At 46.1% G+C, this 16,798-nt stretch overlaps 1 protein-coding gene across 4 annotated transcripts in view; it reads left to right on the top strand.

Annotated features, from left to right (window-relative positions):
• The first annotated feature begins 2,431 nt into the window (after positions 1-2,431).
• Positions 2,432-16,798, top strand: part of TTC39A (tetratricopeptide repeat domain 39A) — a 31,728-nt gene continuing 17,361 nt past the window's right edge. Inside the window, exons 1-5 of one of the 4 annotated variants that reach the window (XM_075616315.1) lie at positions 2,432-2,583; positions 9,882-9,986; positions 14,740-14,871; positions 15,800-15,876; positions 16,181-16,248. In XM_075616315.1, coding sequence (XP_075472430.1) covers positions 2,561-2,583; positions 9,882-9,986; positions 14,740-14,871; positions 15,800-15,876; positions 16,181-16,248 — 405 coding nt within the window. In that variant the 5' untranslated portion in view covers positions 2,432-2,560. Of the gene's footprint in view, positions 2,584-9,881; positions 10,049-14,739; positions 14,872-15,799; positions 15,877-16,180; positions 16,258-16,798 lie in introns of those variants that run through there. The other 3 variants (XM_075616313.1, XM_075616314.1, XM_075616316.1) reach the window with 3 other exon arrangements.

Genomic DNA, 16,798 nt, shown 5'->3' with positions numbered 1-16,798 from the left:
CCTAGAATCCTACATAGGTGGAGGCGCTGACCGACGAGAGAACGTTCCAGAGAAGCACCCCAGGTTCCCATCAGCGGAGGCTCAGGCCTCCTGTGAACCTGCAGGTATACGCACCACACCTGGTAACATATAGATTCCCCCTCACATGCACTCTATATGCGATTGGGGTAGGGGGAATACCCGTTACACTTGTAACCTAATGACTTACCCACAGGCTGTTCCACCTTTGTGTGTGCAGAGCACAGGACACAATTTGGCATGTGAGCAGAGCAGTGTATATAGAGGTGTGTATATATTGCTGTATATGCACAGAGAATCATATTGGTTATGTTTTTAGCAATCAACATAGATGTGTATAATAATGCATGTTAGACGTGCAGAGCAGTGAGTATACAAGAGTGCACTGTGTGTGCAGAGCAGTACGTATACATGAGTACTGTGTGTAGAGCAATGCGTATACATGAGTGACGTGTGTGCGCTGAGCAGTGCGTATACATGAGTTTGAGTACTGTGTGTGTGCTGAGTAGTGCGTATACATGAATGCTGTGTGTGTGTGCAGAGCAGTGCATATACATGAGTGCTGTGTGTGTGCAGAGCAGTGCGTATACATGAGTGCTGTGTGTGTGTGCAGAGCAGTGCGTATACATGAGTACTGTGTGTGTGCTGAGCAGTGCGTATACATGAGTGCTGTGTGTGCAGAGTAGTGCGTATACATGAATACAGGCATACCCCGCATTAACGTACGCAATGGGACCGGAGCATGTATGTAAAGTGAAAATGTACTTAAAGTGAAGCACTACCTTTTTCCCACTTATCGATGCATGTACTGTACTGTAATCATCATATACGTGCATAACTGATGTAAATAAGGCATTTGTAACAGGCTCTATAGTCTCCCCGCTTGTGCACACCTTCGGTACAGGTAGGGAGCCGGTATTGCTGTTCAGGACGTGCTGACTGGCGCATGCGTGATCTGGTGTTTCCCTATTGAGCGAGATGTACTTACTCGCGAGTGTACTTAAAGTGAGTGTACTTAAACCGGGGTATGCCTGTACTGTGTGTGTGCTGAGCAGTGCGTATACATGAGTGCTGTGTGTGTGCAGAACAGTGTGTATACATTGGAGCTATATGTGTGTGCAGAGCAGTGAGTATACACGAGTGATGTGTTTGTGTGTGCGCAGAGCAGTGCATATACATGTGTGTGTTAGAGCATTGTGCATACATGACTGCAGAGTGTGCGCAGAGCAGTGCTTATACTATCTCACCCTCTTTAGCACCCTAGCTCTCTCTTAGTGTGTGTGTGTGCACGCGGAGCAATGTGTATATGTACATACATGTGCGCAGAGCAATGTGTATATGTAGGTGTGTGTAAAGCTGTGTGTGTGTGTGCAGAGCAGTGTGTATATGTACATGTGTGTGCGTGTGCAGAGCACTGTGTATATGTACGTGCGTGTGTAGCAATGTGTTGTGGGACCCTCATATCTGCTGGTGAATGGGATCACATTAGAATTTCCCCTCGTGTCTGTAATTACCACAAGCCTCTGTGTCATACTGTATGTCAGTAATTACACTCCGCACACACTGTATACTCTGTATGAAGGGCCTCGCTTCACTTCCTAACGTGTTCAATGATTTCAAGCTAAATACAGTATATAGAAAATCCATTAGTCCCGCTATGGGACCATCACTCATACCCCACCCCTTATTCTACAAGCTGCAATAGTGCCCACCCTGCGCTATCCCACGGAAACCCCTACTATACTGTATATGCATACTGTATATACATATTGCTCATTACATTCATGTGTATTTATACGTGGGCTCTTGTTCCTGCTTTTTGCACGTGTTTTGCAAGACTTGGGTAACAATAAATGGGAAGGAGGGGAAGTTATTTATCCAAACCGCTCACTGGGCATTTTCCGATTCCCTTTGCACCAGTTTTGCATCCGGGAGAGTTATTTTATTATTATTTATTTGGCCCCAACAGATTCTGTGGCGCAGTACAATAAAAGAGAAATATAACAAAGCATAAATATGACCGTCTCAGTAGTACCATCTCTGTGCCCCTAGTATAGGGGTGGGCAACTCCAGTCCTCAAGGGCCACCACCAGGTGTTCAAGATATCCCTGCTTCAGCACAGGTGGCTCAATCAAAGACTGAGCCACTGATTCAGCCACCTGTGCTGAAGCAGGGATATCCTGAAAACCTGACCTGTTGGGGGCCCTTGAGGACCGGAGTTGCCCACCTCTGCCCTAGTACTATCACACTTAGGGGCAGGGAATGGCACTGGTGTTCACTGTCACAGACTCGAGTGGCTCCTTTGTTTACAATGTACAGGATGAAGAGGCCACGGGTTGTTATTACAGGGACACGTCTGGGAGGCCGGCTGCTAACTACAAGGTAACAGCCAATGAGTGCGTGCAGGGGAAGGCAGTGTCAGCCCTGCCCTGCTCACTGTGACTGTCACTCCGTCCCTGCGCTGCTCCTGTCTGTGCTCTGAGCTCCACACATCTGGGGGATTCTGCTGCTTCTCACACAGCTGCCCGGCCCGCGGATCAGGATGTCCAGTGGCACAGGTGGAGGGTGAGTATGTATGTATGTATGTATGTACAGTATGTGTATATATATTATATATATATTACACTTATGGAGAAGATCACTTTTGTAACCCATTCAGCACCAGAGGTGACACGGGTTCTCAACTCCAGTTCTCCAATGGTCATGTTTTTCAGGATATCCCTGCTTCAGCACAGGTGGCTCAATCTGTCCCTGCTCTAGCACAGGTAGCTCCATCTTTGACCGAGCCACTGATTGAGCCACTTGTGCTGAAGCTGGGATATCCTTTAAAACCTGACCCGTTGGGAGATCTTGAGGACCGGAGTTGAGAACCCCCTGGGTTAACCCTAAAGGGTGCGGTGGTCTGTCAATCCTTCTTGCACTTGTATGTTTTTGTGGGGGTGCATAATATGGCTGCCATTCTCTCTCGTGGGAAGTCCTGGTTTCTTTGCCCATTTTATTATATGAAACAAAATGAGAAAAAAGTAAAGGAAACCCCCCCCAGCCCCCCCCAGAATTAACGAGGTTGGGGTCTGCCTGAGTACATTTTTTTTTGTGTCCATTTAAATAACCTGATATCAGCAATTTCCACCTCCCACTCACCAAGTGATGTACTCTGTGCATGATATCCGGGTATGTTCTGCTCATACTATTTAGACTGCAAGCTCTTCGGGGCAGGCATTCCCTGGTACCTCTGGGGGGAAGGGGGTGGGGTCTGTGCAGCGGGTGAAGTGTAATCCTGATAATGATGACGAAGCCTTTTATTTGCAAACCTGAACTAGAACTTTGTTTGTTTTTGTTTTTTAACAAGATCTGCTCTCTCCGTTTCAACTCCAATAACACAAATCCAGCCGTAACCTCTGCTAAATGATCCGCTCCTGCAATGATGCACAGTACCACTACTTTTTAGTTGCACCTCTGACACTGGCTCTTATCCCTGTACCCCGCTGTATTCTGAGCTGGGTACAAGGCATTAAAGAATAACCCTAATGTATTTTATCTCTGTATCTGATCCAGAACATATGTTTGTACCTTTGCTGGGGATGTGGCTGTCCTGCTGCTGCCGCCCTGTAGGGGGGTTAGGCCCTGACATACAAATAATGGGTTTATGGAAGCAATCCAATGAGCAGAAGGTGTTAATCCTTATAAATAGTGGAAGTCCTGAGGGCTGAGGTGCAAATAACCAATTTACCCGTTGGCTGCCAGAGGAATCAAATAAAATGTCCACCATTTGCCAGTAACAAAAAGACCAAAAAAAATTAGCATTTACAATTATGCAATCTATTAGAGGGGAACTAATTCAGGGGATCCCCTCACTCATTCGTCCTATCTCTCCTCCGTTCACCGAATCATCCGGAATTGAAGTTTGGCTGATTGCTGGAGGATGATCAGAGTACCGGCATTAACAGAAAGAGGTTAAAAAGAGCACCCACACACCTAAACATCATTATCTTTTTTTAATTGCGTTTTCGCAAATATGAGTTGAGCTACATTGTTATATACCTGCATACAAGGGTCTTCATGCAGAATGTAGGGGGTTTAGTGGAGGTTTTTGATGCACATGAAACAGAAAGCAGAGATGCACCCAGAGTGTTATTATAATCGTTCTGTAATGTGGACCTGTTAATTCTTCCTATAACTGCCCCATGATCACAAGCCGATGCTTATAGACGTGTAAAATGTATTTCCAAGTGTCAGTGTTTTGTACAAACGGTTAATGAATTCCCTGCACACTTAGCTGTCATTTTCATATAAGGAGAGTAGTCACGTAGGGTTGCCTGGTGTCCAGTTTTGAACCGGACTGTCCTGTATTTGGACGTAGTGAGCTGACCGGCTTGGGGGGCCGTGGGATTTCCCAGAGCAGGGCTGTTCCTAGGAGGCTGGGCAGCTTCCTACATCCTGATTGGCTGCTGGGTAATGCTGGGAGTGGGGTCAAGGAGAGGAGAAAACAGCATGGAGCAGAGAGGTGTGTGCGTGTGTGTATATCAAGTGCGCTGCATTTTTCACCATTGTGCCCAGTATTTATGGAGAAGCCACCTGGCAACCCTACACACAGCCTCTATATTCTTAGCTGGCCGAGAAGCTAAGGAACCCCAAATATACAGTCATTCTGTGCAGGGTCCCCCAAAGCTGTCCTGTGGGATGTACAGTACCTGGGGGTCCTGCATAGAACTCGATGTTTCTTTCCTCTTGTGGCTGCATCATTTGTTAGGAATCTTACATTGGACCTGATACTCTCACTTACATTGGACCTAATACTCTCACTTACATTGGACCTGATACTCTCACTTACATTGGACCTGATACTCTCACTTACATTGGACCTGATACTCTCACTTACATTGGACCTGATACTCTCACTTACATTGGACCTGGAACCATTAGTCTGAAATTCACATTATCGCAGACAGGATGTTTTTTTTTTATTGTCTCAGAATAAAGGGAGAAAAATTATAGCCTAAAACGTAGAATTTATTTAATCTTTTAATATTTGTCATGTAATTCCTTCTATTGTTTAAAATAACCGCTTCCTATAACTCCTCTTAGTACCCCATATAACCGCTCCCTATAACTCCTCTTAGTACCCCATATAACCGCTCCCTATAACTCCTTCTAGTATCCCATATAACCGCTCCCTATAACTCCTCCTAGTATCCCATATAACCGCTCCCTTTACCTCCTCCTAGTACCCCATATAACCGCTCCCTATAACTCCTCCTAGTACCCCATATAACCGCTCCCTATAACTCCTCCTAGTACCCCATATAACCTCTTCCTATACCTCTTCCTGTTACCCCAGATAACCACTTCTTATAACTCCTCCTGTTACCCCATATAACTCCTCCTGTTACCCCATATAACCACTTCCTATAACTCCTCCTGTTACCCCATATAACTGTTTCCTATAACTCCTCCTATTGCTCCCTATAGCTCCTCCTATTACCCCATATAACCACTTCCTATAACTCCTCCCGTTACCCCATATAACTCCTCCTATTACCCCATATAACCTCCCATAACTCTTTGCATAGAACTGCTCTCTATTGCTCTTCCCTAACACGTAGCTAATTATTCATTGAAAGGGCAGTGGATACATGAAAATCCTCCCAGCAGAGTTGATGAGAGAAATACAGTACAAAAGGAATTGAAACTGGGAGAGGAACAAGCGATCCATGAAGAGATATTCTCATCTTATCTCAGCCAGATCTGTGCAACACTGTTGTGTAACGTTTAACATTCGCTGCCACAAACATGATTAACAACTATTTTTATCTCCATAATTACTTTTCCTCTTGATCCCAAACTGCAACGTGAAGTCCTCCCACAAAACGCATAATGTATAAGAAATACTGATGTGAAATACATTTTTATGAGGCCCATTTAAATATGGCTGCCATTGTCTATCCCGATAATCCAGTCCAGATCACAGCAACGTTGCAATCCCTGCAGCATTCTTGCGGTGATTTTTATATTGATATGATCTGTTGTAACTTAAACAGTGAATATTGTATAATATATTTTCTGTGGGATTTGATGCTGCGTGTGCTTTATGGACTTACAAGTGTCTAACTCCGGTGTGGCCAACTCCAGTCCTCAAGGGCTACCAACAGGTCAGGTTTTAAGGATATCTCTGCTTCAGCACAGGTGGCTCAGCCGAAGACTGCGCCACTAATTGAGCGACCTGTGCGGAAGCGCCTGACCTGTTGGAGGCCCTTGAGGACTGGAGTTGCTCACTCCTGCTCTAACTATTGCTGGGACTGCAATTTGAAGGCGTTTTGAGGCAAAATCAGACAAAATCCTGTAATAATAATAAATGGCAGGCATGGGTTTGCTGTTATTATGTATCTCTAATGTATCTGTTGAGCGATTATAAACCCTATCCTAATAACAAACATTGACATAGATTGTAAGCTCTCCGGGGCAGGAATTTCTTTTCCTATTGTCTGACTTTGTATCACTCATTGTATTATAATTCCCTGCACTGTATTGTCTTTGTAAAGCGCTGAGTACACTCTGGGCGCTATATAAAGATATGAATACAGAATGTTGCTTTATATTGTGCAATGACTCCAGGTCACTTGGATAATGAACCACTCCTGGCTTTGTATTCCCATGTCCTGGTGTAATAAGGTGGGAAGAAAGCCCGGCCTGGATCATTCTCACACTGACCTGGATTTGGCGTAAAATAAATAAAAAGTGATCGCGTCACTAACACATCCCGAATCCCACCAATCCCTGAACTGTGAGATGCTTTTCCCTTGACCTGTATTTCCCAAGGGCAGGAATCCTGTGTTAGAATTGTCATGTAACTAATAGCCAGTGATTGCGCAGTAACATTCCCCCGCTGTGTGGGACAGTCCGACACAGCGCTGCGTCAGGCTTTCACTGAGAACTGGACAGACTGGTTTTATTCAGTGACTTTTTATAGCTAACAGAGCAGAACAGGAACAGCAAACCTGCTCCGGTGCTTTTATGCCTCGTGTGTCTGTATGGCTGAGACTGCAGTCCCACTGAGCAACAATGAAAGCACTCAACCATGTAACATCTAGCTGGGGTAAACTGATGGGGTTACCATCAGTGTGTTTGGAAACGGGCCTAGGAAAGGATCTGCTTTTTAATAAGTAAATTAAATACCAAATTAAATTGCACCCATTGAAGCAAAAGCAATGTCAGCAGTGTATATGTGTATTAGCATTTGTGGGCCTGTGTGTGTATCGCTAGATGTGTGTGTATATGTGGAACAAGAGGGTAGCCAAGCACACCAGACACAAGATGCAATAAGATTAGGGCAAAAAGTTTAGGGCGCTGCTATCAGAGTACCTATACAATACTGTACAGAAATAACAAAGGGTTAGGCACATCACAAATATGTGTACACATTTATTTTATTGGCCCAATGTTTCGGCTGCCTATATATATAGATCCACAAGGCTCCTGAAGAAGGTCCTCCTGGGGACTGAAACGTCAGGCCGGTGTGCATTTTGGATGTAATAAAGTAATCTTTTGCCCTAACTTAGTATTCGTGCAAAAATGTTCTATACATCTGTGTGTATATTTAGGCTGTGTATCAGGACCTGTGCATTAAGGTGCAATGATTCCCTTACTTACGCTGGGCTGGCATTTTTCTTTCTCCTGAAACCACACACACTCGTACGTATACACACACACACACACGTACACACACACACACACACACACACACACACACACACACACACACACACACACACACACACACACACACACACACACACACACACACACACACACACACATACACACACACACACACACACACACACACAGCAGCAGCTGCTTCATTTCTCACCTCCTGCACATTAGAGTGTCACCTTTAAAGGTGCAGTCAGCGGTGTAACACCTTCTCTACTGAGTTCATGGTCTGTTTCAATATTACACTGTTTTTCAGAGTCTAAGAACTTAGAATGTAGAGTGAATGCTGCGTTTCCTCAGCAGCTTCAGAGATTCCAAGGTGGCAGTGATCAGGGCTACGGTTCAAACATTCAGAGTAGTAGAGGATTTTATTCTTAAAAGTGCCTCAAATATACCAGGATTTCTCCCCACAGGCGGCTGCGTGTGAAGCACCGCACAGATAAAGGTGCTCCCGTCTCTTTTCAAGTGTATCTTATGATATTGGAACAAAATGACATTCAGAAGACTGATTTCCTTTTATCCAGCCTTAATTACCCCGCACTCTCCCATCGGTGGGACTTCCAGCTGTTCCAGGAAACTCTAAGATATATTTGCTCATGCCGCGCTTGTGATGTACACGCTATTCTGCTGCTGAATATAGAATATTTGCTCTTGTGTATCGCTGACATACGCGGCGCAGTACGTAGAATTCCGCTGGTACAACGAGTCTTTGTCCTGAAAAAAGCTGGCACTCTAATATTGGTGCCTGAGGCACAGGATATAAAGTGACTTGCCCAAGTTCACAAGGAGCTAACGCTGGGATCTGAACCACTTCAAAGGCTGCGGCAATACCACTAAGATGCTCTTTCAGTCCACGGAGAGTAAAACAGTAACTGTATTCCTGCAGAATTCACGTCACAGGGAATATTCCTGAACAGTAAAAATCTAAATCTATTCCCGTCTGGGAGGTTTCGATGCCGTTTCTGCAGCGCTAGGCTGAGTCCATGGTGACTCCAGCCGTGCGGAGGCGCGCTGAGGCTGAGGGAAAGCGTGTGCTTTCCTTTGCCTTAGTTCGCGCGCCGTCCGGGGGCGGGTCAGTGACGTCACGGAGCTGGTACGCCCTCATTGGGCGAACCGCTCACGTGACCGGCCCTGCGCTCCTGTGAGCTCCGAAACGAAAAAATTTTTAAGAGCTACGCCTCCGCACGCCTGCAAACGCGTGCGCGAGCCCCTGCTAAAGCCGCTCTCATTGCGGCTGCAGGGGCTCACTGACAAGTGTCAGCGCGGGTCAGCGCCTTAGAAGAGGTTTTTACCCCTGAGTTTATTTTGCTTTCATTGTTACCAAATAATATCACTTTCTCTCTCTCTCTCTCTCTCTCTCTCTCTCTCTCTCTCTCTCTCTCTCTCTCTCTCTCTCTCTCTCTCTCTCTCTCTCTCTCTCTCTCTCTCTTTGTCGCTTTCTCTCTCTCTTTTTGTCGCTCTCTCTCTCTTTTTTTTGTCTCTCTCTCTCTTTTTGTCTCTCTCTCTCTTTTTGTCTCTCTCTCTCTTTTTGTCTCTCTCTCTCTCTCTTTTTGTCTCTCTTTTTGTCTCTCTCTCTCTTTTTCTCTCTCTCTCTCTTTGTCTCTCTCTTTTTGTCTCTCTCTCTCTCTCTCTCTCTCTCTTTTTTTGTCTCTCTCTCTTTTTGTCTCTCTCTCTTTTTGTCTCTCTATCTTTCTCTCTCTCTTTTTGTCTCTCTCTCTCTCTCTCTCTCTCTCTCTCTCTCTCTCTCTCTCTCTCTCTCTCTCTCTCTCTCTTTTTGTCTCTCTTTTTGTCTCTCTCTTTGTCTCTCTCTTTTTGTCTCTCTTTTTGTCTCTCTCTCTTTCCCTTTTTGTCTCTCTGTCTCCCACTGTCACTGTCACTGTGTCATATTATCCAATAGCTTGCGAGTTGGAAAAGCAATATTGTTGCAATGTTTATGGGAATGGCCCCCGGAGGATGGCGACCACGACTTTCATAGACTTCTCCAAGAAAAGGGATTTATTTCCAAGTCTTCCATACTTGAATGCAAATGTATCACTACTTGTATTACCCTGTGATGTTGCTGGTACTTTATATGTGGGAAATGCTTCACATTGTAGCTCTGAGAGATGGAAGGGAATGGTGAGATGTTCTGACGTGTTTTGTGTCTCTCACAGACAGCCGGACTTGGACCTGAAGACGTCACTCAGCGAGTGTATGACCGCTCTGGATTTGTTTCTGAGCAACAACTTCCAGGAGGCCCTGTCCCACCTACGCGCCAAGTACGGACCCTCTCCTTATTACAGCTTCTCTCTCTGGATAAAAATGAGTACTGCAGTATTAGGTGATACCTTTTTTATTTGGACTAACAATTGATATATTATGAGACAAGCTTTCAAAAGTTCTCTCTCGGGTCAGGCGATCCTGATTTACTAAATATTCCAGGCGTTTAACCACACATACAAATCTCACTTGTGAGCACATTCACATGTCTCAGGTCGGCAACCCTGCTTTTCACCATTATCTCTTTGCATACAGTGCTACCGCTGCAGCTAGGGATTCTGGGAAATGACATGCAAATGTGCACACAGTGTCACCTTTTGCTTCAAATCCGTTTTAACATTGACCCGTGTAAGCTTCAGCCTGCCGTATTACACAGCTTTTCAGCACAGCCAGTAGCCCAACTCACAGACAGCTGTTCCACCTTTTGAGTCTCAGAGTCAGGCTGGTTATCCTGCTGTAGCTTTGCAAAGTGAAGCTGGGATAGTGTGCAACCACACATTAAATCAGTTATGGTTTATAAGTGGTGAGTTTAACAGCATGTAAAAACCCAGATAACAATCTAAGACAGAAGGTGTGGAGGAGGCATGGCAGAGGGGATAGTAAATAAACTGGCCGGGCAGTACATGGATGAAGGGGACAGTGAGAAAAGTGCATGTAGGATCATTCATCCATCAGCAGTGTGAGGGGGGGAGAAGGGACAGAAAAGTCAAATTAACAGAAAGGAGGGCAGGGAGGAGAAACATTACCAGAGACTAGGCGTGTGTAAGAAACCCCATATCCGCACTGAGTCCTCTTGGTTTAGTGTCAAAGAGCATTAGCATTTTGAGCTCAAATGTTTTCCGTTCTTGAATGCATTTAACCATTCAGATTTTTAACTCATTTATGGAATGATTTGGCCGTGAGATGTGATGTCCCACTGGAGGGCAGTATCTTTAAGGTGACCAGGCGTCCCGGATTTTTGGACTTTGTCCCAGGTCCTGACTTGTGAAAAAAATATCCCGTTTACCCCCCCACCCCCCCGCGCTTGCTGGTCGCTTGTGGGCAAACGCCGATCGTGCATGCGCGGCTGACAAGCGCCCATTGAACATCCGCAGCCGGCAAGTTGGCGGTCGAACGTCCACATGCGCGAAGGGTGTTTGCCGTTTGCACGTGCACAAAATGTTGTGTTATTTTGTGTCTATGCCGTATCTCCCGTCCCGGTGTGTTATCGTGTGCCTGTGTAGATAGGGTGACTATATTTTTCCCGGGATAAATGTCGCACATGGCGCGGCTGGCAAGTTTTGGCCGCGCGACCGCCGGCACAACAAAAAAACGTGACATTTGCTAAAATTTCGGAACACTGGGACAAACAAGAAAAAGCCGGACGTCTAGTCCCCTAATGTGTAGGTCCATTCGTGTTTGAAGTTTTTGCTGGTTTCACCAGTGTAGCATCCTTGGTCACATTTGCTGCATTGAATGATACACAGTATCTCACATTCCTGGGTGAGCTGCAGAATGTTCCTCTGACATTGAGCACTCAATGTGTGTTACTGGCTACGCGATCTTGCCATACGTTTGCCCACTGGAGGGGCTAGCAGGGGATTATTATTATTATCAGGGGCTGAAAGATGACACTTTAAGGCTGCGATTATAGTGCGCGCGACGGGTGACGTCACCCGTCGCCACCCGCGAAAGTTATAATTTTACTTTCGGCGACATCGCTGGCGACCTGGCCATTGATTGGTTCAGCGGCTGTCACATGTGGCGACAGCCCCTGAGAAATCTAATTTTATCGGCTTCCAAATTTTTGGTTGCTGCCGTCGCATCGCGCTTACTATAAGCACTTGCCACGGCGGCAATGCTATTGTTTTCAGGCGACGTCGTGTCGCCGGCACTATAAGCGCAGCCTAAGGCAGCAGGGCGGCGCTAATAAATATTTTCTCTCCCTTTCTAATCTGATGCTTCGTTCAGTAGATTTAATCATCGCTTGAAATTTTAAGTGCACAGGATGTTAAAATGACGTTCTCCCTGGAGCCCAGTTACCATGAAGCTAGAGATACATTTAATAAAATGATGATTAAGACCTTTTTTTTTGTTTAAAAAGAGTGCTCAAGCGCCACGATGCTGACATTATAGGAGTTAAACGCACGTCGGCTTCTGGGCGGGGATGTGCTGCTTTAAAGGAGCAATTCACGCCGTTTTTTATTTTTCCGTTTTTTTTTAACCCGGGTTTAAAGCAGGGGGTTTCCGGAGCTGAAACCTATTAATTCCGGCTGCGGGGCCCCCCTGCTTTCGGAGACATTTGCCTCCGTATGGGTTGCCAGGAGCCGCTCCGGCTGAGCCAGCTGAGGTTTAAAGCTCCCACTTCGAAACGCTGCCGTAAGGGGAATCCTGCAAGCCGAGTGAAGCGGCTCCCGGGACCCCCTACGGAGGTGAAAGCAGGGGGTCCCCGGAGCTGGAAGGCAAGGGGTTCCCGGAGCTGGAAGGCAGGGGGTTCCCCGGAGCTGGAAAGCAGGGGGTCCCCGGAGCTGGAAGGCAGGGGGTTCCCAGAGCTGGAAGGCACGGGCTTCAATCCAATCCAAACAAAGGATGAAGAAAAGAAACGGCTTGTTTGGAAATGATACTGGAAGTAAAAATAAGTGAGATTCACTGAAAATCAAAGTCAGGGTTTCAGGGACAGCCAACAAAATATCCAATATTCAGGCATTTGTGAGGCAGAAAAGAAGGTTTGTCCTTCCGACACAAGTCTCCATGATAATAATAATAATAATAGTAATAATAATAGTAATAGGATATGTTATTCTGTGTATGGGGGAATGTGTGGCCGGGCTATTATCACTTCCTCCTGTTTCACATGATGTATTCTGCTTCCATGACTCACCCAGTCACATCCCCACCCAGCATTGTCACAGGTATTTACCCAAACCCCAGGGTGCTTCTGCTGGAATGAGCCTGGAGGTTTATCCCCGCGCCTCCCTCGCCGGATCTCACACAGGTTACTCTGGGTGGGGAAGTAATGACCCGAAAATGTGTTAGAATTTTAGATTATAGTTGGATACTCTCGGCATTCAGCCCAAAGAATGGAGAGCAAATCAAAAGCCCATCGGTGTTGTCAGGGCAAGTTTTATAAAGGGGGGGGGGGTAGCTAAAATGTGACATGGTGCCCCAAATCCTCTGTGGGTTGCTGCCTGTGTACCTCCTTAATCCTGTTACTGCCCTTTGACCCCGGAGTAACCCTGTCCCTGACCTTACGCAGGGAGAGACCCTGTGTTCAGCAGATTTCAGACTCTTTGCGAAGAAAAAGACTAGGAACGGGGAAAGTTGTGTAAACGGCGACTATTTCCCCCAAAACAATGCTGACAAGCAGAGGGGAGAGGGGTTCGTTACTGGGAATCAGAGAGAATTTAAAGGTGTGAGTTTGTGGCCCGGAGAGATGTGGAGGGTTAAATCTCTGTGATTGATGTTAGAATAGGATTTTTGTTTTTTAAACCAATAATAATGTAATCAGATTTATGCACGTCCCCTGCTGATCAGACAACCAACAAGGAGACCCGAGCTATGTAACCAGTCCATTTGTTTAATAGACGCAGCTTTCTTAAATCTAATATATTACTAATTAGAGCGGCTTTAGCAGGGGCTCATCTGCGCTTCTGCGCTTGCGGAAGCGCAGGTCTTTGGGGAATTTAAAATTCCCCCGCTTGCCGGCGAGACAGGCTGGTCACGTGAGCGGTTCGCCCAATGAGGGTGACGTCACTGGCCCGCCACCTGCAGGCCCGCTGACGGCGCGTGCGGTAAGCAACCGCAAGGCCAGGGAAAGCACCTGCTTTCCCTGTGCCTCAGCGCGCCTCAGCGAGCAAGCAGGGAGCCTGGACTCAGCCTAAGACTGTTTGCCAGTCCTTTCAAACTAGAAGTGAATTGTTAGTTGTGTTTTTGTCCTTAGTTTGCAATGTAATTATGAAATCATCATTAGTCAAACAGATAAACAGAAGCAGCTGCTACACTGAAGTCATCAGACCCGGAAGAAAAGGGAAACAGTCATTTTATAAGTAAAACGGTTACTTGAAAGCAGCAATTCTTAAAAAAAAAATATGTGTAAAATATTTTTTTGGTTTATCTGAATTTGGGGTCATTGGGGGAGGGGAGACGATTAAGCTCTGGGGCAGCCCCCCTGTTCTGGTGAGCTAAAAACAAAACCTTTAACAAAATCGCCCGCAATGTGAACTGTCGCATTAAGGGGGATGGAATCTGTGTGAGGGGCCGGTCAGTGGAACTGACCCTTATGCCAAGTTCAGGGTGGCTGCTATGGACGCTTGCGTCTGTGCGCGCCCCCCCACCCCTCCCCGCGTGCTCCTGCAGCCCGGCGATCTGTGCCCAGGCTGCAGGAGTTGGGTCGCAGCGTTTGGGGGCGTGGCGGGGGGCGAACGTGTCACGACACGTGACGCGACTGACGCCCAAAATATAATTTCGGGTTGTAGCGGCTAAGTGTAGCAGCGTCAACGTTGCACTTTGCCGCCGGTGGAGTTTTCAGTTTGAACACTCCCACCGAACAACCCGAACTTGCGACAGACGTGCGCGCGCGTCGCATAGCAGCCACCCTGAACTCAGCCTTAACCTGCAGCAGGAAACTCAGGAGCCAGGAGGGAACACAGGGTGTGAGACCTTTATCCGTCAGGTGGGATTCCTTCTGTACGTCGCCTACTCGCCCACTTCTAAAAGTGTCACACGTTAACTCTCACTGCTGATGCCATGTCACCCTTTTTGCCCTCAACACAGGACGAAGGACAGCATGTACCATGCCCTGACGTATGCCACCATGTTGGAAATGCAGGCGATGATGACCTTTGACCCCCAGGACATACTGAATGCTGGGAACACCATGAAAGAGGCTCAGGCTGTCTGTCAGCGGCAAGTACCGAGCAACAGATTATTAACCATGTCAGGGCTGAAGGGATCTGAAACATCACTCCGTAAGGACAAAAACAGCTGTGTATCTACAGGAGAACAGCCAGACAGTGGCTATATATTGGCAAAGCCAATTATTTCGATATATATATATATATATATATGAAGTCTTGACAAGGAGCCCTAGGTTGAGCCACCTGTTCCTTTTCCAGTTGGGTGGCACAAGGAAGGAATGCAACACCAAATGATATAGAGTACAAAGGGGTTTATTGTTATTGGACGTCTTCAAACCTCTTTTGGCAAGTCCAATCCCAGGTCTGGCAAAACCGGGGCCTTAAGCGTGTTTGGGGGCTTCCTGGTAGAGGCGTACACCTGTGTCTGGATCAGGACTGTCCCTTCCAATCAAGGAAAGGCAGGGGCCTCTCTCCTCAATTCCCTCCTATTAACAGACTCCTCGTAGATCCCGTCCTCCCGGTCGGTGGGCAGTTCTTGGGCCTGGTGACATGATGTCTGATGGGGACTGTCCGCTCCTGCTCCTAGTTCACCCTACATCCTAAGCATAGGTCGTTTCCTCAAACCTGGCTTAGCTTGAACTCAGTGAAGGCTCTACACCGAGTATGGGATGGTTGGTTACCCCTTTGGAGTGTGAGTGTGTGTAAAATTATATATATATATATATATATATATATATATATATATATAAAATCTATATCTCCCTGGGTCCTGCTGTTTCATGAGATGGGGTTCAGTCCTGCACCTCGATTATCATTTGATTCATGCCCCTCAAATTAATACACTTTTTAGGATCATGTTAAGATTTTTTTTTCTGCTCCGTGTTTTGCACTTTATAGGGTAGGCCCTTGTATGTATAAATATCCGCATACACTTCCATGTGTCCGTCTAACTTGGGCATATTTCCTTTTCCCACCAGATTTCGAAAGAAATCCACAGTGGCCGATTCTTTCAACAATTTGGTCCACGGCCAAAGTCTGGATCAATTCACTGAAGGTAAATATCAGCGTTTATTTACATGCAACTAATTGCACGAGGAAGCTGGCAAGCAGTGCCAGCAAAATGCACAATATTCAGCCTCAGCTGGGAGCAGCTCCTACCTGTAATTGAACGCTCTGGCTCACACGCTCTCAGAACTAGAACTTGGATTGAAGAAATATTTTCTATCTTCTTTGCAATTCGGAGATGATGTAAAATGTTGTAAAATGTTGTCACCTTGTTTTGTTTTCTGTCCCCGCTTAGAATACACCAGCAGTGACAGATATTGTGTTTCTTTCTCACGTTGCTTTTGCTTCCCCAGAGGAGATCCACGCCGAGGTATGCTACGCCGAATGTTTGCTGCAGAGAGCGGCCCTCACCTTCCTGCAGGTCTGAGAGGTGTCACTTTTTTATTTTTATTTCAATGTTCGTGTACCCAGGACAACAGAGAATAATTTAACTCATTCTTCATAATAGTTTAACTCATTAATCATCTTCCAGACCCCTCCATGCAATATATCTAGATAGTGCAGTGGTTTCCAACCTTTTTTTGGTTAAGGAACCCTATGTGGAATTCTGCGGAACCCCAACCCTCTCTAATAGCGCGTCTGAGATCAGATGCATTGTAAGGAACCCCAACCCTCTCTAATAGCGCGTCTGAGATCACATGCATTGTAAGGACCCCCAACCCTCTCTAATAGCGTGTCTGAGATCAGATGCATTGTAAATTCTACTGTATTTGGTACAATTTTCAAATGACCTGAAAATTGCAGGGACCCTTTAGGGATGCCCGGGGAAGCCAAGTATTCCTTGGAACCCTGGTTTAAAAACACTGATACAGTATATACCAGTACAAATCTCACACTTCTGGCATCAAAGGAGTTACATGAAAATATTATACAACTAATGTAATAATATTTTGATTTCCTATTCTTTCCCA

The sequence above is a fragment of the Ascaphus truei genome, chromosome 10 (assembly GCF_040206685.1).
Source record: "Ascaphus truei isolate aAscTru1 chromosome 10, aAscTru1.hap1, whole genome shotgun sequence".
Taxonomy (NCBI): domain Eukaryota; kingdom Metazoa; phylum Chordata; class Amphibia; order Anura; family Ascaphidae; genus Ascaphus; species Ascaphus truei.
The sequence above is the reverse complement of the archived record's forward strand: the minus strand, read 5'-3'. Positions and strand labels throughout refer to the sequence as shown.